This window comes from Fringilla coelebs, assembly GCF_963513975.1.
Source record: "Fringilla coelebs genome assembly, chromosome: 1".
Lineage (NCBI taxonomy): Eukaryota > Metazoa > Chordata > Aves > Passeriformes > Fringillidae > Fringilla > Fringilla coelebs.
Window position 1 is genome coordinate 24,627,869 of NC_140028.1, and position 27,963 is coordinate 24,655,831.

Consider the following 27,963-nt stretch of genomic DNA (forward strand, 5'->3'; position numbering starts at 1 on the left):
CCCCGGCCAAGATGGCGGCGGATGCCGCCACCGAGCTGCTGTTCCTGGACACGTTCAAGCACCAGAGCGCGGAGGTAAAACGGGTTTCGGGTCCGCCTCTTCTCTCACCTCTCTTCCCCTCCTCTCCCTTCTCCTGGGTCGCTGCCGGCGTCCCCTTGCTCGCGCCGGCGCCTCCCGGGAATGCGGAACCCCCGCTGGGGCGGGCCCGGCGGCGGTCGGGCAGGAGCAGCCCCGGGGCTGGTGCCTTTAAGGGGGGGCTGCCGCTTCCTTCCCGCCTCGCCTGACGCCAAGCCTTGCTGGAGCCGCTGTCCTGGCAGCCCGAGGTGCTGCTGGCAGGGGGCGGAGGGTGGTGGGAAAGCAGCGGGGATTTAGAGGTGGCGGGGAGTAGAGGCGAGCGGAGAACAAAGAAGATAAACGTGCTTCGAGGAGGCGACATAATGGAAGAAGTTGACTTCTGAAGCGGCCATTCTCTGCCGCTTGTGAGATTCCCGATGCTCTTGTGTAGCAGATGATGAGGAGGGATATTTGTGTGTTTGTGAGGTATTCCCTTAGATTTATTCACTTTACACAAAATGAGTGTGTCACGCTTTTTTGGCAGTGGTAGATCGTGCAAATATTGCACTTTGAGGGTGTTGGGATCCTGAGCATCTTTAAAACTGCTGGTCTTGCAGCAGATTTGTCAGGGGCTAAGCTCGATGTGCTGTTCAGGGAGGAGGAATGGGACTGTTAGGGGAAAAGTGATTGTGTACTGTAACATGACAAAGACGTTTCAAATTCATACAATAACTGGACTGCATTCGTGGATAGGCACTAGGGAAAGAAAAGGAAGTATTTTGAGTTCATGCTGCAATGAAATGCAATTGAGAAGTGATTCAGGAGTCTTCTAGCTGTCCAGATTAGCTAGGCCCAAATGTGTTTTTAATTCCACTGTTTAAAACAATGTTAGGCGGGGAGTGCTACCCAGCGCTGTTCCCCTGGGTAGAAACAGTAGCTACTGTTATTCCTCTCCAGGACCCTGTGTTTTCTTGTTGAACATTTTTAATCTTTTAAAATAATATTCTGTCACTTCCATCCTTACCAGTGGCATTGTCCAAACCTGAACCTTTGGTATTTTATGTGTTTCTTGAAAGCCTTTTTTATGTTACACTAATTCTTCTGCTTTGTGGATTATGAGTGCCTCACTGGAACTTAGAGTTCTTGAAAAGTACCGCTGTGGTTTGGAATAAAATTATTTTTTTGGCTTAGCTATGCAGTTTAACTGCTGTTGAGTAGTTCTGATGTAGGGTCTTTTTTAATGTTTTGAAGGAGAAGTGTGTTGAATTCACTTGTTGTTTTGGTGATGTTGATGCATGGCTGTCAGGACATAATCCAGCATCATTTAAAGAAGATGTTGTCTTTATTTGGGTGGTGCTCCTGGGGATGAAGCTCCTCAGAGCAGCTCTTCCTCCAGAAATCTGAGTCTGCTGCATGACTCAGATGTTTTTTAGAGGCACAGATGAGCTCCCACAGCCCTCACTCTGTGCAGGCTGCACTTAGGCTGTTCCTGTTCGTGCATCTGTGCTCCCTGTCCTAGCAGGATGCCTTTAGTTCTACCCTCCAGCTTCTAACACATCAGCCCACAGGCCAGGCTGTTGTATTGTGTGCTAGAAAATGTCTGTATTGATTTTTTTTTAGAGGAGAGTAACACATGCCCAAAACTGTATCTTAAAAACTGTTTTTCAAACTCTACTGTGTCTGTTTCATTGCTTACTAGCTTTCTAACAAATTTAGTACTTGCTTTCTGTTGGTTTCATATGCTGATTGTAGTGAAAAAGATAGATTTGGACTGCAAATCAACTTTTTTTTAATTTTTCATTTTTTAGTTGTGTTAATAGACAGATCAGTGGCTTGGGTTTTTTTTTCCTATCAGTCTGCTAATTCAGCTTGCTAATTGGAAATGTGATTCTGAGCTTCTCTTAAGAAAATCTTTATATGTTTGCAATTGAACATGAAGTTCTGTATGTGTACTGTTTTATGAGCATATAACAATAAAAATGATGGATAAATGTAATAAGATCTAATGCAGTGAATTTAGTGAGAGAAGACTTCCAGCATTAATTATTTAATAGCTGCTACATGGAAAGTCACTGTAAGTTTGATAACTTTCTAGTTATCAAACTAGATGTTTGCTCAAACATCTTTTTGGAGAGTAGAAGAATTCTTTATACTTGCTGTTTCTGTGTGGTAAATAGAAATGATATTTGCTAGAGGTTTTCAGGTGTTGCAAAATTGGAAAAATAAACATAATATGGAAATTTTATACAGATTTTTGTGCTTACTTTTGTTAGTCAGATGTACTGAATTACAGTATTGTTATAATTTTTAATATTATCTTTGAAATATGAAATTTGCTAATGTTTAGAATGGAATCATGCACACTTTCTGTCTGGAAAAAACAACTTGTAACTGTTTAAAAGATCCTTGCAAATAAAGCTAGTAAATTAAGTAAATAAACTAGTAACACTTTCTATGAAAAAATAGTGTCAAATATATGAAAAGTGCCAAGATTATATTGAAAACTCTATTTTTCTGTGTAACAGTGTTTGTCAGTGTTTAGCGTTTTACAGAATTGACTTTTATTATTAAGATTGCAGCATGTTCTGTTAGTGGAGAATACAAGTACATTAAGTTGTTTGTGTTTTATGTTTCCTAGACTTTGCTTCTTCTTTGTTTTGTAGCAAAGTACCAATATTGATGTGGTTCGTTTTCCCTGCGTGGTTTACATAAATGAAGTCCGAGTCATTCCTCCAGGAGTGAGAGCTCACACAAGTTTGCCTGACAATAGGGCTTATGGGTAAGTGAAAAGATACCAGGTATCAGATTCAGGAAAACCTTCCTCTTATTTTTTTGTTGAACTTTCATATCTCAATAGACCTTCCTACTTAAAAATGTGAAATGTATTTATGTGCTTGCTGAACTTGTAATTATTTTGGGGCGTTCCTTAAACAGTATAATTTTGTGGGTTTTTTCTCCTTGGTAGTCCTGCTTGCTCTGATAAGGAACTCATCTAATTTGATTTTACTTTCATTCTGTTCCTAGAGAGACATCCCCCCATTCATTTCAACTGGACTTGTTTTTCAACAATGTCAGCAAACCAAGTGCCCCTGTTTTTGATCGGCTGGGAAGGTAAGTTCCTTCAAGATTCGTGTGTGACTTCATTATCTACCTTTTCTTCCTGAAAATTTTTATAGTGCAGAGAATGTGCAATAGAAAATCCTGTATATCCCATGACTTTCATGTTTGGTTTGGATTTTGCTAGTTTGTATTCTTATCCTTTTCCTCCAGTCTGTATGGAAGGACATAGGTTTATGCTTAAAGAAAGAAAAACATCTGTTATTTTTAAATTTACAGAGCCCATATATATTAATGCAAAGAATTCTGTAGAAAGAAGTGTTTTTTCTTTCTTGTATGTATTTGTTCAGTGTTTTATTGTTGGCTTTTGTGATTAGTAATGCTGTGTTTTACTTCTGCTTTATATGAATGAAAATGACTTTGTATCTTTCATTTAACAGCCTTGAATATGACGAAAACACTTCAATTATTTTCAGGCCCAATGCAAAGGTAAGGCAGAGTGATTTAAACCTCTTCTTTCGCTGCATATCTGTCATTTAGGTGTAAAAATGGTTTCATGTGGTGTGTTAGCACTCTGTAAAGTTTTTTTTGTTTCAAATCTTATCCTAAAACCTGTCTGTAGTTTAGATACTCTTTACATTAGAGTCATCTTGGGGTTTTTCATATTGTCATTTGTTTGTTTGTTGGGTTTTTTTCATTAATAGGCTGTAGTAGATTAGGAATCTATCTAGTCAATGTACGTGCTGCAAGGAGTGTAATGCTTTTAGAGAAAGATTATTTGTTGCAATGATTGATGTGTTTATTGTGTTCTCAGTTTTCAAAATGTGGAATAAAGATGTATTTTAATGTTGGATTTTTCTTTGGGCTTTTATGCAGATGCTGATACAGTGATGCTAGAGTAACTGTTTTGGAGTTGTCTTTAAGTGCTTTTTTTTTTTTTTTTAACCAACAGGTCAACACAGATGGCTTGGTTCTTAGAGGGTGGTACAACTGTTTGACTTTGGCAATATATGGCTCAGTTGACAGGGTAATAACTCATGAGAGAGAGTCACCTCCTCCACCACCTCCTCCGCCTCCACCTCCCCAGCAACAGCCTGGATTGAAAAGGAATCCAAAACATGGTGAGTCCTGGGAGAAGACAGAGTTTTTTTCCTTTTACAAATCAGTGTTACAGTATCCATCTGAAAAACAAATCCCCAATTCTTCTGTAATTTTAGATTACAGTGGCTTTAATTTTTCTTTATGGTGCCTTTAGTTTCATATTTTCTTCTAGATTTATATTGAATGGTTTTAAGTAGGGTCTCATCCAGTGCTTTTATGAGAGTGGTTTATTTGATGTGTTGCTAGTTACTTTGGATGGTAAAAATGCAGTTTAACTTGTATGAACTCATTACAATGTAGCTGATTGGAATATTAAAAAAACTGATTAGAATAGTATTAAAGCCATAAGAAAATTTCACAGTCGTAGTTAACTTTGCTTGTCTGACTTGTGTAAAATACATTACAGAGGAGTGCTCTGCACTCCTTAGAACAGCCATAAATAGAATCCGTGGCCAAGTTTTTGCTTCAATTTTGATTTTAGATTTAAAATTAGAACTATTGTTCAAAGTATGGCTGGAAGACTGCGAATTTGGAATACTACATGCAGTAAAAGACAGTTGTAAACAGCAAAAAACAGTTGAGTAAAATGTGAACTTTTCTTTAAAAGCAATTCAGATATTATTGATAGTGTCACAGTATGAGTAGTGTCAAAACCAAAATTGGCAATTACTCATTAAATTTTAAACAAGTATTACATAAAAAATCAGTAGTGTTAATAAGCTTGTTTGTTGATGTAGTTCTTGTTTACATCAATAATGACTTCATCAAAAGTGACTTTAGAAAGTTGCCTCATGTAACGCAGAATACAGATAAAATAAAAGCTGGGCAATAGTGTTCCCCAGTCAAAAGTAACACTGAAAACCAAAAAATTTCTGCTTTTATTCCTGTGGTTTCATTAAATGCAAGTTTTTATTTTCCCAATAAATATAGTTGATGGAGAGAAAGAAGACCAATTCAATGGCAGTCCTCCAAGACCACAGCCCAGGGGTCCAAGGACACCTCCAGGCCCTCCTCCTCCTGATGATGATGAGGATGAACCTATGCCAGTGTCAGGTAGAATGAGAAGAGACTGTGTTTTATTTGCTGCACATCACTGCTTAGAGGAGGCAGAATTCTGTGTTTCTGCCCAGTGTGAAGTTTCTTATCTGCTGTTACTTCTGCTGGACAGATTCAGTTTTAGAAAAGGGATTTGGAGAAAAGCAAGTTTTGGGTTTGTTCATTTGCATCATTTTTAAAGACAGCAGATTGGGAATATTGGGTATTAACCAATATACTGTTGAACATGCTGCTCAAGTTTTATATAAGTGTTCTGTTGACTCTTTTATCCATTGTCCTTCTGCATTATTCTGCAGCATCTGCCAAGTTACCCAGTCTGTATTGGTTAGAAGTGCCAAGAGCTCTACATATTCATAGTCTTGCTGAACTAAGTGATTGTGTTCAGTCAAATCACAAGATTTTTAAAATGCTTTTTTTGCATCTCTAGTATCTGTGATGCAGAAACCTAAAACATATATACTGCCATTAAAAGCAATAAAATATTTCTATAAATACCTTAGCAAAAAAAAAAAAAAAAAAAAAAAAGGAGAACTGAGGAGAATCTCTTAATTGTATGCAGGGCGATACATGGTGACAAAGGATGTGTAAAAAGCTGAGGTAGGTAATCGGCTGGAAGACAGACGCAGAGAGGTGAATGAACCCTTAATAATCAAGGAGGGAATGGTCAGGCCAAGTGTGTGGGGCCAGATGGGATCTACTCATAGGGCCAGTCCTGTTTAATATCTTTTGGGTTTTGGAAAAGTGCTCTAATTTCTGAAACTTTGTATCTGTTTTTAGTGGTTGGGGAAAAAGAAGATGATGTGGACCATAGGGAGGATTACTTTGAGCCAATTTCTCCTGATCGAACGTCCATTCATCAAGAAAGCCAGTATTCGGATGATGGAGAAGTAGAGGAAGATCAACCAGAAGAAGGGGAAGATGATGATGATGTGGATGTTGAGGAGGAGGAGGATGATGATGACGATGACGATGATGATGATGATGGCCATACAGTAGAGAGCATTGCTGATGAGGAAGAAGAGGAGGAGGAGGAAGATGATGAAGATGAAGAAGAGGGCGAAGAGGAGGAAGAAGGTGATGGTAAGTTGTAGAGTTTAGAAAAAAAATTGAGGTTTATGAAATCTTGATGGCAGTACCTCCATGATGAGTATGTGCAAGGGAACTGAATTTTTTCCCCTTGTTGTCCTGGTTTAGGGCAAATCTGGGAGAAAACCTCCAAAGGGGGCCCTTCCAGAAAGCAAAAACACCTGACCCCTCCCCTCAGCTGGTTTGGGAAGTGGAAAGAACCTGATTGTTTAACAGGCAAAGCACACCCCACCCCCACCCCACATCACCCTAGTACACTTGGTTATTGCAACATTGCCTTATTTGTGGTCCTGACATCTCTCAAGAGCAGTATCTTGCTGTTGAATATTTATTCCTTTATAGTAAAACTTTCTATAAATAGAGGAAAATAGATACAGTTGTATAGGTGAGAATGAATATTCAATCTTCTGTTTTGTTTAAAAATGTAGGAAAGTGGTGAAAGATTATTTCTTAAATAAAAACCAAGTGAAGTTGTTTATATAATATATTTAGTTGTCATCTTGTCTTATTTAAAGATCCCACCCATGTCTATGCAAAAATTGCAGGCTAGAAGTTTTTTTGTAGGTGCAATCACAGGAAGAAAATCGGACAATATAGTTGTAGTAATGTGTATTCTAGTTGAACTTCTTGCTTTATACATTCTTTTAAATGACTCCATTGTTACATAAAAAAACCCTGTCAGGTGGGGCTTTCACTCATATCTTCACAGAGAAAGCTTTTTGGATGTTGGTGTGTGGTTGTTCTCTAGCTAGTAATATTTGTGTAAAATGAATCACTACTTTGTATTTGGAAGATATTCTCTGCAGTTATGAACTGGTTTATTCATAACTGATTTGGGAACTTAATCTTTCTCTTTTAGGAGATGATGGCTATGAGCAGATTTCAAGTGATGAAGATGTAATTGCTGATCTAGAACGTGAAACATTTAAGTATCCAAGCTTTGATATTGAATATACTCCCGAGGATCTGGCATCTGTGCCTCCTGTGACGTATGAACCTTTTGAAAAGGAGCTTGGACCGCTTTTATACTTCAGCTGCCCTTACAAGACTGTATTTGAAAATGAAGTTGCTAAAATAAAGGACCAAGACACAGACAAAGAAAATTCAGGGGCAGTGGAAGGCTCAGTTAAATTAACTGAACTGTTGGAATTATATCAAGAGGAAAGGGGTGCAAAGTGGGTCACGGCATTAGAAGAAATTCCAAGTTTAATAGTTAAAGAATTGAGCTACCTGCTGGTGAAAGACACAAAGCAAGACTATATTACCCAGCTAGTAGACTGGACCCTGCAAGCTTTAAACCTTCAGGTGGCTCTCAAACAGCCCATTGCTTTGAACGTTCGACAGCTCAAAGCTGGGACAAAATTGGTGTCTTCATTAGCAGAATGTGGCACTCAAGGAATAACGGCACTCTTGCAGGCAGGAGTTATTAACGTGTTGTTTGAACTGTTGTTTGCAGATCATGTATCATCGTCCCTTAAACTTAATGCTTTTAAAGCTTTGGATAGTGTCATTAGTATGACTGAGGGAATGGAAATGTTTCTAAGAGGTGGCTCAGATGTACATGAAAAAAGTGGTTATCAGAAACTCCTGGAACTCATACTGTTAGATCAGACTGTTCGAGTTGTTACAGCTGGTTCTGCAATTCTCCAGAAATGTCACTTCTACGAGATTCTGTCAGACATTAAAAAGGTGGTGGATCAGTTAGCAGAGAACACTCCTCCTCTTCCTAATCACACAGAGCCAGAACAGGACCAGGACTTGGCAGGACTTGAAAGAACCAACCAAGAATATGAAAATGATGTGGAGGCTCCTATGGATATGGATCATCTTTTGGAATCTTCTAATATAAGTGAAGGAGAGATGGAAAAACTTGTTAGTCTTCTTGAAGAGATCTTCCATTTGATGGAAACTGCTCCTCATACAATGATTCAGCCCCCTGTGAAATCTTTCCCAACCATGGCACGCATTACAGGCCCTCCAGAAAGGGACGATCCTTACCCTGTCCTGTTTAGGTACAGCAGTTGTGAATTCAATTTCTAGAGTGTGTTTCCTCTAGCTTGATAGTAATATATATTTCAGGGGTGACTTTGAGATATTTCACTTAATTCTTTTTTGGAACATTCTAGATTGTGGATATGAAGTCTGAGAGAGATTGACAAATTATTGTGTCTGTTATTTTGTTGGCTTTTGATCAACCCAGAATGCACCTAGCCAGAAGTTAACATCTTTATTACTCCTTAATAATCTCCTTATTGCTGGTAATGTGCTCAGCCTTCAGTTGCATTCATAGATGCTGACCAGTTATGCTATAAAGTGCTGTCCAGTTTGAAAATGGTTGTAAATCTAGAGTGTTTCATTTGTCATCTTGGAACACAACTATGTGTATGGATAAAATAGGTCTGTAATTCCTCAGTCTGGATGTTGAGGTAGCAAGATGCAAACTGGCCTCAGATTGATGAAGAGGTCATGCAGTTGTATCACTGTGCTGACTTTCACAGCACAGGCAGAGGAGCTGAGGCCTGCCTGCCTTCAGCCAGTTAAAACATCTCATGGGTTCTTACTCTGTTAGCAAGTTTCTATCTAGAAGGTATTTCTCTAAATGCTGATAGATTTCTTTGGTAGCAGTGGTGTAGGTCATGGCTGAATATAGGCATCTACATGCAAAGAGTCTTCAAAAATTGCCTGCTAGATATGCTGTAATGATTGATTTCCTAGCACATTTAAAACATTGATATTGATGATGATTCAGATGCAGCAAATTTAATAAAATATAGTGTCCTGTTTTGTGTGTAGATATGGTTGAGGTTTTTTTATTGTTTGGGTTTTTTAATGGAGATCAGAATTTTAGGGCTTATTTCTTGTAAATATTATAGCAATTACATTTTGTAAGGTTTAAATATTGTACTACTTCATAATTAGTTACTTTTTGTAGTCCACAGGGCAATAAGTACTGAAGCTAGGAGGTACATAGTTTTATATAAAGCATTGACAAATATTTGTAGCATTGCTGATTATTTTCCTGATTTTGGTTTGGTTTTTTTTCAGATATCTTCATAGTCACCATTTCTTGGAATGCATTACTTTGCTACTGTCTCTTCCAGTGACAGGTGCACATCCAGGTGTGCTTCAGGCTATCCGAGATATATTGCGTTTCCTGGCACAGTCACAGAAGGGTCTTCTTTTCTTTATCTCTGAGCACGAAGCAACAAACCTGTTGGTTAGAGCACTTTGTCAGTTTTCTGACCCAGATCAAGAGGAAGGTCTGCAGTCAGATGGTGCCAATGAGGATACTTTTGCCCTGTGGCTCCTCCATTCAACACAGACATTACAGTGCATTTCAGAATTGTTCTGCCATTTCCAGCGGTGCACAGCCAGCGAGGAGACTGACCACTCAGATCTGTTGGGAACGCTTCACAACCTTTACTTGATCACCTTTAACCCTGTAGGAAGATCTGCTGTGGCTCATGTATTCAGTCTGGAAAAAAATCTCCAAAGTCTTATTACTTTAATGGAGTACTATTCCAAAGAAGCTTTAGGGTAATGTATGCATTTATTTGTTTCCTTTAGTTTTTTAATTTTAAAAGTATCTATCTTTTATGAATAATTCCATAAATCTAAAATTTACTTTAGATCCTGATGTTTTTATTTAAAGCCAAAACAATTTTTTAGTAGAAGCATGTAATACAAAATCAGGCCTGTCATTTGTAATCAAGTACTTAATACCCCAAATCTGTGTAGGTCATCAACAAAGTTCTTGTAATATATGTAGGGCAAACTTTTGATTATGTGAAAAAATCAGTAAGTAGGCAGTTTTTATTCAAGCATAAAATGTTGCCTGTGAAACATGTAGAAGGTTTGACTGGGTACGGAGAGTACTGCACACTAGTCTGGGGTAAGAATCTCTCAATTCTTCAAGTTCTTGTAGATGTTAAATAGTCATTGTTTTCTCTGGACAGGCAGTTGTACTTTAGGTAGCAGTGATTTTAAAATGATTTGTGAAACAGATAAAGTTACATAAAAATATTTGCATGCCGCTTGATTGGATCTCGTGGTCTGTTGATGCTGAAATGAATCTGAATGTGTATAATGTGGCAGAAGGTGTTCACTTGGCAAAAAACATAGGAGGAAATTGTTTGGGTTTCTTTCATTGATAATTATGTGGGGCATCCTTGTTGAAGGTAAAAGTTCTGTAGGTAGATTTTTAGGGGTCAAATAATGAAAATCTAACAGATATCCAGTTGTGTTAGCTGAGATCTGAAGAAAAGCCTTGTTGTTGTTTCAGAGACTCAAAGTCTAAGAAGTCAGTCGCTTATAATTACGCCTGCATCCTTGTTTTGCTGGTGGTACAATCTTCCAGTGATGTCCAAATGCTGGAACAGCATTCAGCACCTCTGCTGAAGCTTTGTAAAGCAGATGAAAATAATACCAAGTTGCAAGGTACAGTATATGTAATTATCAACTGAATTGTTTGAATGTATAGAAGAAGTCTTTTTTATGTGAATAATTGGTGCTTTACAGTTGTCTGGCTTGGATAATGAAATTACTTTTCCAGTTGCATCTGATTAGTTGAGTCACTGAGATAATGGCGCAATTTTTTTTCTAATGAGAGTTAAATAGGAAATATTTTTTATTAGTTAAATTTTTTTCAAGTGAAATAGCTACCATGAATTCTGGATAATTGCAGGAAGTTTGAAATTATTCAAACTGTGTTGATAATAGGAGAGCAAATTTCTGTAGAAGTGGACTAACTAGCCAGTGAACTGAGTCTTATTTTTGTTTACTATTGCTATTGCTGTGGTTTAGCCCCCACTGGACGCTGAGTACCACACCACTGTTTCTCACCCTGCCACCCACCCCCAGTGAGATGAGGAGGAGAATCAGGGAAAAACAAGTAAAACTCTGGATTGAGATAAGAAGTTAAATAATTGAAGAAAAGTAACATGTAATAATGCTAATAGTACTAATGATAACAACACTAATAATTGTAATAAAAAGGAGACAAGAGATAAAACCCAAGAAAACAAGTAAAGCTCAGTGCAATTGCCCACCGCTGACCAATGCCCAGCCCCTCCCCAAGCAGTGATCATCCCCTTCCAGGAAACTCTCCCAATTTCCATACTGAACATGACATCCCATGGTATGGAATATCCCTTTGAACAGTTTGGGTCTGTTCTCCTGGCTGTGCTCCCTCCCAGCTTCTTGTGCAGCTCCTCATTCACAGAGCATGAGACACTGGAAAGTCCTTCACTTAGGGTTAGCAACAACCAAAACATCAGTGTGTTATCAATGTTATTCTCATGCTGAATCAAAAACACAGCACGGAAGAGCAGCTAGGAGGAAAACAAGCTCTGTGCCATCTGAGAGCAGGACAGCGATGTAGTCTGACAGGATCTTTACTACTAAATAATCCTGGGACTGTTTTAAGGCACCTAGGCCAGCTGACTTGGAATAGGCCATGTTACCCTGTTACTACATCTTTTGATGTCCAAAATGTGTCTTGATGTCTTCCCAGCTTGTGTTGACTTAGAGAACGGGCCTGGGACACTCAGAAAAATCCTGCTGGAGGCTATTCTGACGCCTGAACATTGAGACTCTGATGTCCACAGTTGTGCTCTGTACCAGTTAACCAACTCATGTAGACAATAATTTCTTCCAAAACTTAAATGCACTGAAAGAAATCAGAAATCCTCAAAGTTTTAGTTTAAATCTCTCCTCTGTCATGCTCTTATTTTTGTTCCTCACCTGATCATCAGACCGCTTTATCAGAAGCAGGCTAGCTTATTAAACCAAATAATGAAATCAGTCTGAGTCATCAATTCATATACACTTGATGTTCATGTTTTCATAAATATTTTCAGGAGCAATGTTTTTTAAATCTTTAGATCTCTTATCCCATCAACCTGGGACTTTCAGGTTATTCTAGACTAAGAGAGAGGCTGATAATCTGTAAGGACTTCTAGCATGAGTGAGTGCAGGGCACAGATTGGCTCTATTTGGGCACTTAATGGAAGTTTTGTACTTAGTTTGTAATAACCTATGCTGTACATTAAGGGGAATGTGTTTTGGTTCTTTTCTTTAGCTGACAGTGCCTCTTAGTGTCTTTTGTAAAAAATTATTTGTTACAGGTAATGCAGATAATGAGATGAAAATTACCTTCAGATTGACTTCAGATTTTGTCAGTGTGCATAATATATATTGCCTGTCCTCCTGAAGTTCTACTTTTGTTGATGCTTTTCAGCTGGCTATAGCTGCACTATGTGCCCCACAAATTTTGCACTTGGCTTTAGTGCCTATTGTGTAAATTAAGTACATTTTGATTGGAAAAGGTTTTATGGTCATAAATTCACTGACTTAAGTATTTTTTTTTTCCCCAGAGCTCAGCAAGTGGCTTGAACCTTTGAAAAATCTTAGATTTGAAATAAATTGTATTCCAAATCTTATTGAATATATCAAACAGGTCAGTAAAATATAGGTAGATGCTATCTTTTATTTATGTTCTATAAACTTAGACCTTTTGTAGTCTGATATTTTATCTTAGGTATATACCAACATATTTAAAAATGCATACTCTTATCCAAAAGAGATGTTTCTATTAAAGCTTATGATCTAGGCTGGGTCTTGCATTGTTGTATTTATTGAAACAAAACCTAAGGTAAATATATGATGCAAAGATCTAATTTTTTAAATCTTTTAGCTTCCTGTAAATCACAATGCAAATGTCGATGCTCTTTTTTTTGTTTCTGCCTTATTTATGACTGCTTAGCAAAAGGTGAAATAATTAAACTTAAATTTTGTGACATACTTACAGTAACTAAATACAGAATTTGAATACTAAGCAAGCAGTATACTTGTAAAGTCCTTCCTTGTAGTACAGGCTCATTCCCTTTTTTCTTTTTCTTTTTTCCTAAAAGAATATTGACAGTTTGATGACTCCAGATGGGGTTGGTCTTCCCACTGCACTTCGTGTTCTCTGTCATATTGCATGTCCACCGCCTATGGTAGAAGGTATGGCTGATGTATTTGTACAGGTTAAAGCACAAATCTTAGTTTTCTGAGTCTTCTACTTAAACCTGGATGAAGTGTAACAGTGATTGCCCAGGAGAAATTAGAAATACAGAAATGTTATTTCTTTTCTGTACAGGTCAACAGAAAGACCTTAAATGGAATCTTGCAGTTATTCAGCTCTTCTCTTCCGAGGGAATGGACACCTTCATCCGGGTGTTACAGAAGCTGAACAGCATCCTTATTCAGCCTTGGCGACTCCATGTCAACATGGGCACCACGCTGCACAGAGTCACTACTATTTCCATGGCCCGCTGTACTCTGACTCTCCTCAAAACAATGCTGACAGAGCTCCTGAGGGGCGGATCCTTTGAATTCAAGGACATGCGTGTTCCTGCAGCACTTGTTTCTTTACACATGCTCCTCTGCTCTATTCCTCTCTCAGGCCGCTTAGATAGCGATGAACAAAAAATCCAGAATGACATTGTTGATGTCTTACTGACTTTTACACAAGGTGTTAATGAAAAACTCACCATTTCTGAGGAAACTTTGGCGAACAATACTTGGTCTTTAATGCTGAAGGAAGTTCTCTCATCAATTTTGAGAATTCCTGAAGGCTTTTTCTCTGGACTTATACTGCTTTCAGAGTTGTTGCCTCTTCCACTGCCCATGCAAACTACTCAGGTATAACTGAGATGTATTTAGTTTTTAAAGAATTTTTATTATTTATATATAACGCTCTGACCATTTTTGTAGTGGTTGAAGGAACAGATACGTGAAAGGATAAATTAAAGTTGTAGTAAAGCATTTGGGCTCATAGAGATTCTTTGTAGATAAGTCTTTTTCAGCAGAAACAAAATTGGTATTATTTGGAGCATTTTTCTTAAGCCAGCAGTCATATGTTGTTCTTTTGTCCTTTGTGAGATTATCTAGACTCCTGTTCTGTTACTTAAATGACTGTCTCTGAAACTTTTAATTTAACTCTGCATGCTGAACTTGGTATATTAAGGCTCTTCTTTCTTTTGTCATGGATCTTGAGTTTGTGATCTTTATTAAGTAAGCATAAAAGGTGTGTGGCAATCCATGCTCATGAAGGAATCCCTAATTTGCTGGCTCATGCACTGTCATTTGGTGACAATGAAAATGGCATTCCATATTTTTAATGAGGACAGTAGTCGTACTTTGTCTTTGTTTATACATTGTGATAGAATTCATGTTTTATTGTAAAACTTGACAGGAAGAACCCTCCTGCCCTTGTGTTCCTGCAGGTAATTGAAGCCCATGATGTTGCAGTGGCCCTCAACACCAGGAAGCTGTGGAGTATGCACCTCCATGTGCAGGCCAAGCTGATCCAGGAGATCGTTCGCTCTTTCTCTGGCTCGTCCTGCCAGCCCATTCAGCATATGTTGAGGCGGATTTGTGTTCAGCTGTGTGACTTGGCTTCACCTACTGCTCTTCTCATCATGAGGACAGTATTGGATCTAATTGTAGAAGACCTGCAAAGGTATTTTTGTTTTCTCTTGCAAAGATTTTGTTGATGAACTGTTAAATTCACCTTGCTTCTGCACAATAGATTTAGCAGGTGGAAATACTTTTGGAAATGTTATTCATTATGAGCTGAACAAATTCTCATTCCAGTGCTATATGCTGTGTTCTGATAATGCTTAAGGTTGCCAGAGAAGCAGCTCATACCTCTAGGTTTTGATGTAGACAGTTTCATGTTACATGTTTATGGTAAGTATTTTAGGAAGATTTTCTTCAGGTTGGCTTTGGAAAGCCTCATTTTGCCTATAAAGTGCTTTTAAAGACCTGTATGACACAAATAAGAAGAGTAGGCCAGTAAAATTTGCTGTGCTGGGATTACATATGTGTATAGATGTTTGTAAACTAGTGTAAGTTGAATGATACAGGTTCAGAGGGTTTTGAAACTGAGTTCTCTTTCTTTAAAGCATAATTATCCATTTAGATAGTGTTTACATAACAGCATATTTCTCTTATACAATTAGATGCCTTACAGTATATTAAATGCACAGTAGATTAATTAATGATGTGACCAGAAGTTCTTTAGTGAAAATTGAGCAGTTTTCAAAAAGGAAATGGAACTGTAAGTTTAAGTATGCAAACTAGGTGGATTTATTTTTTTCTAAAATGCAGAATTTTTATAGGACTCCTGTGATGGTTGTTTTTATAGTTTCTTAGATCACTTTAATCCAGCTTTTTCACAGTGCACTGATACCATTTCAGCAACACAGAAGATAAAGAGAAACACTACACTGGACAGACCACTCGACTGCTTGCTTTATTGGATGCCCTGGCTTCACATAAAGCTTGTAAATTGGCTATTTTGCATCTTATCAATGGAACTGCTAAAGGAGATGAAAAGTATGGAGAGGTTTTCCAGGAGCTCTTGGCTTTGATGCGATCAGCTGGGGACAATGTCACTCATCAACAGTGTTCTGAATATGTAACTTCCCTTTTGCAGTCCCTCTGTGATCAGGTATTTGCTATATTTAATGCATAATGTGTGTTGATTATTTTAGGAGACAAATTAAATGAGGTTGTTTCTTAAGTACCTCTCTTTTTCCAAAATTAAAAAAACAATAACATTGTTAAAACACAAAAAGTGTTCATGGTTGGCTAATTTGGCAGATGTGCTGCCTTCTTGTTCTTGAATGTAAATACTTTCCATTTTATGGCATGTCTTCTGCTTTATGTGCACTGTTCTGGCAGCTCATTAGAGACCAGAAACTGAATGGCACAAAGATTTCCTGTCCCATCAGCTGAGAGAGGGATACCTTTTCTCTATGTGGGCCACTGACAAAACTTGACTTGTCACTGTTCACTTCTTAGCTAGTAAAATAAATATGTATCTCTTAGTGATCTAATTGAAACCTCTTGAAAATGTATTCCAAATATAAAGATATGGATGCTATGCTGGTAAAACTCCTCCATTAAAAAAAAAGCAGAAGTTGCTAGAACAAGGTAAGAAATGCTAGTTGAAAGTTGATTTGTAGACTGGCCCTGTAGTTTCTCATTAATGTGTGCACAGATTTGCATACTATCATTTGTCTCACTAGTGCATGTATTTATTTGATCTAGTGCTTACTCAGTTACGCAAAAGACATTTGGATGTTGTTGGTCAGTAGATATAATCATCCATTTACATATAAACAAGATCTCTCTGTCTTTCTTGTTTTATTTTATGTAAAATATGGAAGTGACAGAAGGTCCAAAACTTCATAGGTGGTGTCTGCAGCCTCTTAGTTTTCACAGAACCTTAGAATCAAAGCATATCTCAAATTGGAGGGGGCCCATAAGGATCATCAAGTCTAACTCCCTGCCCTTCACAGGAATATCTAAAACTAAACCATGATTAAGTGTCATCCAGATGCTCTCTGAACTCTGACAGGCTTGGTGCCCAATCACTTCCCTGAGGACCCTGTTCCAGTGACTGACCAACCTCTCAGCGAAGAACCTTTTCCTGATGTCCAACTTGAATGTCCCTTGATGCAGCTTCATTCCATTTCCCTGTGTCCTGTCGCTGCTCACCAGAGGGAGGAGAGCACCTGCTCCTCTGCTGCTCCCCTGAAGGCACTTGTAGATTGCTCTGAGGTCACCCCTCAGCCTTCTCTTCTCCAGGCTGAACCAGCCAGGGAACTTCAGTCTCTTTGACCAGTGTTTTGAGATTGAGGGACACATTGACATCTAATTTTCACTCTGCGACCATATTTCAGAATTTGAAGCTTTTATGTTTCAGAAATAATGGTTTGTAGCCCTTAACAGGACTGAACAAAAAAGATAGTGTAGATTAGTATTTTACTGGTCAGTAATAACTGAAATACTGGAATAAAATGATAAAGGTATAGTGAGAGAACCCAGTGCTTCTGACTTCATGTATGGTTTATATTTATTGCAGGCATACAGAATGCATTTTTACTATATGTATAATAATAATTCTTTTAGGATATTGCACTTATTTTACCAAGTTCATCAGAAGGCTCTGTGTCTGACTTAGAGCAGCTTTCCAACTCCTTACCAAGCAAAGAGCTGATGCCCTTAATTTGTGACTGTCTGATGGAAACATTAACGAATTCTGAGAGCAGTTACAGTTGTCTGCTGACATGCATCCGTACAATGATGTTCCTTACAGAGCATGACTATGGCTTCTACCACTTGAAGAGGTATGGTATTTTATGATATCATGACAGCTTAAAATTGTTTAAAAACTGTAGTGTGAAATAATTTTTTACATGTTTAGTAGAAAATGTTGAAGATAAGGCATTGTTTCTCTTTGCGGCTTCAGTGTTTTACTCAGTATTTTGGGCTTCCTTCACACTGAATAATTTCTGCAGTATGCATACAGAAGCACATAATTTCAAGAAGGAGACAAAGCATTGGAAACAGGTTTGTACACTCTGTTTCCCCACTCCAAGGCTGGAGGATTAGAATGGGATGTAGTGCTCTTGTTCTTCCCCTTTTGAGACACTCAAAGAGCTCTCATCTGGAACACTGGAGGAACTGTCTGTAATTCCTCTATTTTTAAGGGATTCAGTCTGCACTTCCCCGAGTGTTCTGACCTCCAGACAATTAAGGCTTTAGGAATGAGTTGGTTTTTTCCAAACTATTTTTGTTCACTCACTTTGAACAGAATATATACATGTATTGGACAGCATGTTGTTTTGGCTCTCGATTTTTTGTCCTATATTTGGACCTGTTTCTGTTTGCTGAAGTTGAAGTGCAGAGGCAAAAAGGTGAGATTTGCACTTGTCAATATAAGGTGGTTCAAAACACTTTGTAAGTCACGGATGCAAGAAGCCATATAACCACCAATGAAAAATCAGCAAGTTACACCTGCTGTTCTTGCATCTTAGAGATGCTGGATCCCGTGTGTCCAGCTGTCAGCTTCAGTGCACAGCCTTGCTATTTCTGTTCATGTTGCATTTACAGTTTGTTTTCTGCAGTTAGGCATCAGGGGATGGAGAGAAATTGTAGCTGCAAGCATGATCCTGCTTCATATATAAGGTCCTTGTGCAAGGACATATTTCTGTACTTCAGTCCCTTTTCTGCCAAAGATGAAATTGTAATTTCTTGAATGTTTTGGAGGTAGTATCGCTATATAGTGTATATATATATATATGTGTGTGTGTGTGTGTGTATAGTAGTGTATATATATATACACACACACTAGCTAATATAGGTAGTATATATAGCTATATACTACTATATAGTAGTATATAGATATCTGAAATATCTGCAGACAGTACTGGTGAAAACAGGAATCTAGTATGGAGAAAATAATGAAGCTCCAGCTCTATATTTTGTAATCAAGGCTGAACTTGATAATTGTAAAATCTCCAGGTTTATTTTGCATATATGCCATTTTCTTCTAACCAGTTATGGTGGAATGGTCACAATGTATGTACTAATAAAGTATTTTCTCTCGTTTTGTTTTGAAAACAGCTCTCTAAGAAAACACAGTAATGCTCTGTACACTGTATTAAAGCGAGTAATAACTAGTTTCAGTAAAGACACGGGTGAACTGGCCTCTTCATTTTTGGATTTTATGCGACAGATTCTAAACTCTGATACGCTGGTAAGTGAATATGTATTGAATGCTTAAACTCAGCTGCATTTCTCTGAAATCTGCAGTGTGAGACATGCTCAGGAACAATTATTTCAGAAAGCAGTTGATTCCGCAGATTGCTGGGTGAGGCTTTTCCATCAGTAATGTTAGTGCCATCTTTAGTTTTTAATGAAATCTGTGAAAGCTGGGCAAGGATGTATGTTTAGTAAGTAAGAGGGGTTTTCAGTAGGAAGAAAGGCATACTGGTTCACGCTGATTTCCTAAGTGAGTAGTATGCTGTGGTGTCCCGCTTTTAGATTCACAGCATCCTGTTAGAGAGCTGCTGTACTGATGTGTAGTATAGAAAGAGCTATAAAATCTGTGATACAGACCTCATCTAGTACAGGAAAGGGTTGCATTCATCTTGACGCAGTATATAAACTTGCTTGTTGAAGTGTACTTTAAATAATTTCCATCATATGTTTTTAAATCAAGAGAACTCATTTTGTTAGATTTGTTCTAATGTGTGTTTAAATTCAAAGAGGTTTGCAGTCCAGAAGTACTGAGCATTTATGAGTACTTACTCCCCAACTGTCAAATATTTTAGGGATGTTGTGGAGATGATGGAAGCCTTATGGAAACAGATGGATCCCATTCAGGCAGAACGCTGGGTCTTACCACTGCAGAGTTAAAACATCTACTACAGAACAAAGAAGAAACCCCAGAAAGCCTGCTTCTTGATCTGGAAAAACATGTCATGGTAAAAGAATTCAAATAATGAAGTTGATGTTGCAGTTTTCTGTTAGCCCAGGCAGTTAGTGGTGTCATGGAAGGCAGCACATGCCTACAAGCAAAGGATGTAGGATAGTGATGAAGCAGATTGTTAATGTAATAAACAGCAGGAACCCCAGCTTAGCGGTGCCTTGATGTAACTGGTAAGTGGAATTAATACTGGGGGCTGGATATGGTTGGATGTTTTCATCAGAGGCCTGAACAACAGATACCTTTTCAGTGAATTTGTGGATGCCAGTAGGATGTGGGGGGTGACTAATCTGACATACAGCAAAGCCTCAATCCGGAAAGATCTCAATAAATGCTTTAGGACTGATTTAGCAGAAAGTTTGTGTGGTTCATTAGGAAAAATGCAAAGGTCTGCAGTGAAAGCAGGATAATCCCATGCCTTGTTGCAAGCTGGGCTAACAAGGGCCAGGTGGTTATGTTGGTTGATAGGTTAAATGTGGGCTGACAGTGAACAGTCACTAGGAGCAGGTGAGTGAGTGTGTTCTCATCCATCCTGGAAGGAGCATGGTCAGCACATCCAGGGGCCTTGTTGTCTCCCGCCACGGGATGCTGCTGAGCTCTCATGTGAGTGTTGTGTTCACCTGTGACCAGCTTTGCCCTCTAACCAGTTCTAGAGACATCTGGGGAAACTGGAGAGGGTTCTACCGAGGTGGTCAGGGACCTACAGAGCATGTGCTAGAGAGAGAGGAGGAAGAAGCTGGGCTTGTTTAGCCTGGTGAAAGAGGACTCAGGAGCTTGCCACAGCTGTTTGGGAAGATAGTAACAAAGAGGGTGGAATCAAACTTCTCTTGGTAATTCCAGATGATAAATGCCCCTGGATTGTAGCTTCAGAGGTTCAAGCTGACATTAGGAAAAAAAAATTACCCACTGAGAGAGAAGTGAGAGTGAAGCACTAAACAGGTCACTGGGGCTGTGGGCTCTCTGTCACTGGAACTTTTTTTTTAGACATGACTGGATAAAGTTATGGCTGACTTGACCTGGCTTTGATGATAGTCCTGCTTCCAGCAGTGATGGTGGGGAATGGACTAGAGGACATACAGAATTCAATGCATCCAACCTTTCTGTGATTATAATTGCAAACTTTGATATTCAAATTTGATTCTTTGTAACTGGGGCAGCCATGCAGTAGATGGCTAATTTAAGAGAGTCCATGAAACAGCTGCTCCACACCCTATTGATCACAAATGCCTTTGAAGTGCTTTATTCCCTCCTGTCCCTTCCCTGGCTGCCTACATCGATTAGCTAAGAGATTAAAAGCCACAATTGTTCTGAATGAGGAACAGCAGACACAGGACATTGGAATGCTTTAATAGAGAGCTTCTTAAATAAAACCTGGGCAGTGTCTTCCTTGGGACTGTTACAAAGGATATTGCATCAGTTGGGAATGGAACCTGCAATGTGCGTGTGGTGACATGGTATGTTTAATCCCACACTAGGAGCTTTCTCCTGTTGTGTACTCAGGTGTCTTACTTCCACTATTTGTGGCTGGGTAGACTGTTGTATAGTACCTCCCCCTTTTTTTAATAAATAAGCAAAACATTATTCCTTCTCTGCAGAGGGAAAAAAATTCTGACTTGTTCTGTGTTGACATAGGATCGTTCTAAGGAAGATGATGGCCTTGAATCCTTACTGGACAACATTGTTGGAGTAAGGCAGATGTTGGAATCAGCAGGTGATTCTTGTCCACTGAGTGACCAAGATGTTGAACCTACTCTTTCTGCACCAGACTCTCTTCAGAATTTGTTTAACAACAGGTAAAATGGTGGAGTGTGTCAGCAGTAATTTATTTGTGAAAATTGAGTATTTTATGCATACATAAATTAAGTATATTAAAAGCAGGATCTAAAGAGCACTGTTGTCACTACTACCCACGAGTACCAATGTATTAAATGTCATGTGAGTATCGAGGGTAGGGCAGCAATGTTCACCCCAGGTCCTGTGGTGCTGTGTACACTTGCAGTTGGTTGTGGTTCATAATCAAACAGGCCTTTGGCCTTGTGTTTTTGTAGGACTACATACGTGTTGGCAGATGTGATGGATGACCAGCTGAAGTCCATGTGGTTCTCACCCTTTCAGGCTGAAGAAATAGACACTGACTTGGATATGGTAAAAGGCTTCATTAATGTACTTGAAGTGGATTTAAAAATGAGGGTTAATCTGAACTAGTAGCATCAAAAATTCATTTGGCCAAATGGTTTGTTTTCTTGAACTCACCTTTCTCACTTGACCCAGATAGAGAGGTTGACATGTGTTAAAGGGGTTATCAAATGCCTTCAGATTGACTTGGAAGCTGCTACAAAATTGGGATCTTTTGTAGTACCCTAGAGGAGCAGTTGCTGTGTCAGTCCCAAACTGCTTTTGTGCTGCTCTTGAGGCTTTTCATCAGTTTGTATTAAAGGTAGAAAAGAATGTGATTTAGTTTCTTCTCCTTGCTTGTCTTCTGTCATTGCAGTAGTATACACAAGAGCCTGATAGCTTCACTTTTTTTTTAATTTAGATATTTGCTCTGAGATGACAGAAGAGGGAAACATGGCAGTAGTAAATGAAACTACCTGCACAAAAGCTTTTCACAGTTTTTGAAACTTTTATAATCTAAACTTTAATGCTAATAATGAAAAATACATTAGCATTCCTAGTTTTTTAGAACTAAGGAATTGGCAGTGTCTTATTTTCTTGTGTGAGAAATAATCAGTTTCTGTTGACTTCATTGCCTTAATATTTTTTAGTTTTACTTTTTTAATTTACATGCAAAGATAGTTATGTTTTAATTTCTTTAGCAAAACCAAAACTGTATAAAAGTGACATTAATAAATTTATAGAGCTGTATCTTAAGCAAGAGAATTGTCCAACTGTGGGTCATTAAGTGACAAGATAGGTGTTCATATTTGAGAGCTATGCCCTTCACTCCTTTTGTGTTCAGATCTGTCAAGACAATTTTTCTGCAGTTCTGCTGTCTGCTGCATTTATTGTTTTGTTACTGCTGTTGGGTTTTTTTTGGTTTTTTTTTTTTTTTTTTGAGGTGCTAGTAATGATTGTTTTGATTAAACTCTCTCTTTGAAGGTAAAAGTTGACTTAATTGAACTGTCAGAGAAGGGCTGCAGTGACTTTGACTTGCAAGCTGAATTGGAGAGGTCATTTTTGTCAGAACCATCATCTCCTGGACGCACAAAAACCACAAAAGGATTCAAGCTTGGCAAGCACAAGCATGAAACCTTCATAACTTCAAGGTAAGTTAACAGTGTCTTCAGCATTGATTTGTATGTTGTCAAAATGTCAGATACCTTTCAAATGGCATCTCCAGTATGGAGAACGCCTGACCATCAGTAGTACAGTCTTACATTAGCTAACTAAATCATGGTTTGTCATGACAGTGGGAAATCTGAGTACATAGAGCCTGCAAAGAGAGCTCATGTTGTGCCACCACCCAGAGGAAGAGGAAGGGGAGGATTTGGACAAGGAATTCGACCCCATGATATCTTCCGTCAGAGGAAACAGAACACAAGCAGGCCACCCTCCATGCATGTGGATGATTTTGTTGCTGCAGAGAGCAAAGAAGTGGTTGCTCCAGATGGGATACCACCAGCCAAAAGGCCACCAAAAGTGTCACAGAAGATTTCTTCGCGTGGTGGGTTCTCAGGGAACCGTGGAGGACGAGGAGCTTTTCACAGTCAGAACAGGTTCTTTACACCACCTGCTTCAAAAGGTATGTTGGTTCCTGTATCAGAACTGGAGTAGATGCATGCTAAAATTGCTTCAGTAATACTAACCCAATTTCCTAGCAGTTCATCATCCCCGGTGTGAGATCTTCCTGAAGCAGTGTTGTTGCAATGAGTTGTTTAGCACCAGGAAAGATTCTCTTGAAGGTGAGAATCTCCAAAGCTGTACAATTGAAACAAGGCTGTGAATTCCCATGCTGCCTTTCTGCCTCTCTTTTACAAAAGGAGTCAGCTGTTTCAGCAACTCTTGGAGTGCTTCCCTGCCTTTTGTGACAAGTAGTTACTAAAACCAAGCACCAGAGTACATCTCTGGGTTTAAATGAGGCTTTGGAGTAAAAGGATGGAAGATCCTGACAATAATATGATGCAATTTTCAGTGAACCTGGAGATTGTAACCTACAGAGTGTTAAATTTCTTTCATACATAGACAAGATTGCATTCTTTTTCCTTCTATCCCATAATTAGGGCAAGTCCTTGCAAAGTAGAAACAGAAAATACTTATTTTCATAAAGTTATAAATACTAGGATTTATTTCACCACGAAATCTGGAAGTATAAGAGTCTGTCTTGATATGCTGGATAATGTGAATTCTTTTTAACTTGAGTCCTTGCCTGATGAATAGATTTGTTCCCCTGATTCTGTGCAGAATAGAGTAACTCGTAAGTAAACTTGAAGTAACTGCAAGAGTAACTTGAAGTAAACTTCAAGTTGGAATACTGCAGGTATGTTGATACAGAGTATCTTTATCTATTTGAATTGTATAAATATTATGTTACCACCCTGAGTATTGAGAAGAGTGAAATGGAAAAAAAGCCCCAAGCCCAGTGATGTTTGCTCAACAGTGTGTTGGTTTTTCTCTCCCTATCTAGGAAATTACAGTCGTCGTGAAGGTGCTCGTGGCTCAAGTTGGAGTGCACAGAGTACGCCCAGGGGAACCTACAATGACAGTAGAGGTGGTCAAAGCAATTTTAACAGGGGTCCACTGCCACCACTGAGACCATTAAGTTCAGCAGGTACATGGTATTCATATGGGCATCGAACTATAGAGAATTCCTTGAATTTCATTTTTGCTTTACAAATGAAACCATGCAAGGATGCTGCAGACACCTTGAAATTCAGCAAATGTTTTAAGCATATATGAACAGTTGTCAGTGAGACCATGTCAAATACGTGCTTTCGTACGAGCTGCCCTGTAACCCATAAAACTTGCTGAATTGAACACTTGATCGCAGAATCCTAATTTTGCACTCAGACTTTTGTCATTCGATTGTCTTCGTACCTCCATGGTAATCATAGCGCAATTAAAGCAGCAATGCTTGCCTAAAAGAAAAGTGAAAATTAAAAGGAGGAAACAGACGCTGTTTGTATCTCATCCTGGTTTTGTTTCTTACGCTTTCGCAGCAACTACTCCGCCTAGGGCTTTTTTTTTTTTTTTCCAACTGAGTATACTTTTCTTTGCTTTAAGGCTACCGACCGAGTCCTCGCGATCGTGCTTCCAGAGGCCGCGGAGGAATTGGACCGTCTTGGACAAGTGCTAATAGTAGTAGCAGTGGTGGCTCAAGAGGGAAATTTGTTAGTGGAGGCAGTGGAAGAGGTCGTCATGTACGTTCCTTCACACGATAAAATAAGACCCAATGGTGGAACAGCTCAACCTTGTGGACTTCTGTGAAGATGACAAAGAAAGCAGCATCACTAACGGACCAATTCAGAGTTTCTGGTATCTGGAGGACACCAAGAGAATATTTTTGTCTGAAGAAAAAGCTTTTGTTTGATACAAGAATTGAGATATCAATAAAATTCAAGACTTTTTGTGTACAATTGTAAATTTTTTGTTCCTTTTGAAAGAATGTTTCAATTTTTTTTGTGGATTTCAGTAGACAATACTCAGTAAAGCACCTCTTTGAGTTAAGACTTGAAGGACTTCTTAAATATTCATTGTGCCAAAAGAAAGGTGCAAGTGTTTTGTGTGTGACTTATTACTGCAAGAAAATTAAAAAATATGTATGTAAGGCAATTTTGTTTTTTTTCCTCTCAGGTTTAGAGCCATTAACCCTCTTTTCTGTCGTTATTTTGTTAACCAGTCTGAGTTATTAATGAATGAGGTGTGTCTGCCAGCAAGTGCAGTAGCCGATGATAGAAGAATAACTGAAAATAATCTGCTAAAGTATACAAATGTAAATGTAATTTCTGTAGGTCTTGTTGTACATCTTGGGAAATGAGATTAGAAACTTCTAAGTCCCACACCAGGTAAAATTTGAATAAAATCTGTCACTTCAGGAAGAGTAAGTCAACATTCCATCCCTTACTTTACAACTCCAGCTTATGCATTAGGAGCACAGGAGTTATTTCATTGGAAAACAGTATATACTTTCAGTTAAAAAACAAATACTCATACCCTTAGAGTACCTGCAGTTAATTTGTTTCCTCTCTCTCCTCTGCCTAACACAGTTGAGGAGAGGGCAGAGGTGTATAACCTGAGCCAACATGTAGTCAGGTAGTGATGTTAAAGCTGGTCTATAAAGAACTGGAGTTTTGTTCCTGTGATTAAACTGAGATACAGTGCAAAGAGAAAAAGGAGGAGTAGGAACTCATAAAGAAATACCACTACTTGATTAAATTCTGAATTTATTTTCATATTGAATTCAGTGAAGTAAGGTTTTATGTGTTTGCATTCCCGTGGGCGCCATGGGTTTCATAGAATTAAAAGATTTTCAGTAGCCATTGCATTTTTGGACAGGGTAGCCTAAAGGCCACATGCAGTATTTGTAAATGAGCTCCACTCTAAGATTTAGTTTGATTTTCACTTATGCTTGGTCTGTTGACATTACAGAAGTGCTATAGAGGGGTCTTACTCTACTTAAATACTGCCCACACCATATTTTAAGTGTTTCTAAAGTATGGTAATGTTAAACTGAAATTATTTTACCTTTGTACTGCCTGACTAAATTAAGTTTTTCATTTGATACACAGAAGGCCCCTATTAGCTGTATTTTTCCTGTGTGGAGACTCTGAGACTGTCCCACTGCCTGGGAGTTGATTGAATAACCAATGAAAGTGGGAAACACCCATGAATTGACTGGGTGCACCTATGGGGAACAATATCGGTTCTTAAAGGGTTTAACCTTAATTAAAATAACATGGACAGATTTGGATTGCAAGCCAAACAATTTTCTGAATGGTAAAATAAGAGGGAGATGTAATTTTACTAATAATGACTAAAATGGGTGGAGCTTTCACAGGCATTACTGTTATTAATGCTATTTTTTTAAGGAGCACTGCATAAATATTTTTAAAGCTGACTCACTCCTTTATACCATGTGTTTAAGGTGGTTTTATTTTTTTAGAGAATTTACTGTTTTCAAAACTACAAGGGATATAAATAATTTGGTTTCTGTCAGGGAAATTTGAAATGAAAAGTAAAGTGTCAAGCATGGAATAAATATGTAAATATTCAGTACTGGTTCTTCAGAGTTTAAAATATACAGCATGTCACATTAGTAATTTTCAAACTAGGAGGAAATAAAGGGTTGGTTACATTGGTGTATGAAAGCTGTTAAATTTAAACTTGAAAAAAGAAGTGTGTGTACATAATGTTTTTTGTTTTGTTTTGTTTTTACTAATGAATTTTGTTCTGTGCCCCTTCAATACAAAGTGATTCCTTTCATGGATAAATTCAGCATGAAATAATGCTGTTTAAAATTCAGGTGTTACTTGGTTTGCTTTTTAAAATGGGATTGCTACCATGAGTAAATAACACTTCAAAGAAGTGCTCAATTTTGCTTTTGATACTCTGGCTAAAAAAAGACATTTTCAAGTTCTGTTTCCTGACTGGAACACCAGGAAGTGGCTAAATTCAGAGACTCCTGTGCTGACTTGATGAGCAGAACAGTGGGAGGAGGGTGAGTGAGGCAGAAGAGATCCCTGATGCAGCACGGACAGACAAAGGCACCGTTTGTGTGTGGCAGAAGGGTGAGACAAGTTGTGTGCATTTGTTTTTGCTTCTGAAATCTTTAGCTGCTGTGCAGTTTGTAATGTGGCTGAGGGTCAGGTGCACATGGAGAGGTGTAGGGGATAGACAGGTTATCAGCTCAGATCCTGGGCTGGCCTCTGGCTGTGCCATGTTGGCTTTTAGCCTTTTTTCTTCTGCTGAGTAACTCCTCCAGCAGGTAGGAGAATGTGTCTAGTTGGTGAAGGCAGAGGGCTGCATGCAGCAAATTCCTGCTTGAGTGCCCCATGTCCAGATTGCTCATGTTTAAGTAAGTACAGCAGTTCTGTTTTGCTGTCCCATGTTCCCATCAGGGTATTTGCAGTGGCCATAAAAAAAATTGCATTAGGGGTAAGATTCCTGCAGTTGATGACAGAGAATTTTTCCCTTCTTGCCCCTTCATTGTCCTGTTGTCTGTGCAGGACTGGAGCGTCGTACTCCAGGAATTCTCAAATTTTTGCCAGTACTTTGCCTTCCATGCTCATCCCATTCAGAAACTCCTATCTGTGAGGTGGGAGGGAAATCTGGAGAGGGGATAGTTT

At 38.6% G+C, this 27,963-nt stretch overlaps 1 protein-coding gene across 1 annotated transcript; it reads left to right on the top strand.

Moving 5' to 3' along the window:
- Positions 1 to 27,108, top strand: VIRMA (vir like m6A methyltransferase associated). Its single transcript, XM_084201096.1, has 24 exons — positions 1 to 74; positions 2,718 to 2,833; positions 3,079 to 3,165; positions 3,552 to 3,600; positions 4,064 to 4,232; positions 5,143 to 5,265; positions 6,046 to 6,348; positions 7,214 to 8,366; positions 9,400 to 9,891; positions 10,637 to 10,791; positions 12,729 to 12,811; positions 13,266 to 13,359; positions 13,496 to 14,040; positions 14,625 to 14,860; positions 15,601 to 15,853; positions 17,320 to 17,537; positions 18,817 to 18,949; positions 19,527 to 19,679; positions 21,314 to 21,474; positions 21,730 to 21,826; positions 22,781 to 22,947; positions 23,092 to 23,423; positions 24,306 to 24,449; positions 24,902 to 27,108. Exons 1-24 carry the CDS (start codon positions 12 to 14, stop codon positions 25,057 to 25,059), a joined length of 5,484 nt encoding a protein of 1,827 aa, XP_084057222.1. The 5' UTR covers positions 1 to 11; the 3' UTR covers positions 25,060 to 27,108.
- The last annotated feature ends 855 nt before the right edge of the window (positions 27,109 to 27,963 follow it).

What these genes read in the sequence shown, in the direction of transcription:
- VIRMA (XM_084201096.1), top strand. Translation starts at nt 12, where the DNA reads ATGGCGGCGGATGCCGCCACCGAGCTGCTGTTCCTGGACACGTTCAAG. An exon ending in TTATTGAATATATCAAACAG is followed by an intron (nt 12,812 to 13,265) that starts GTCAGTAAAATA and finishes TTTTCCTAAAAG; the next exon opens with AATATTGACAGTTTGATGAC. An exon ending in TACACCACCTGCTTCAAAAG is followed by an intron (nt 23,424 to 24,305) that starts GTATGTTGGTTC and finishes CTCCCTATCTAG; the next exon opens with GAAATTACAGTCGTCGTGAA.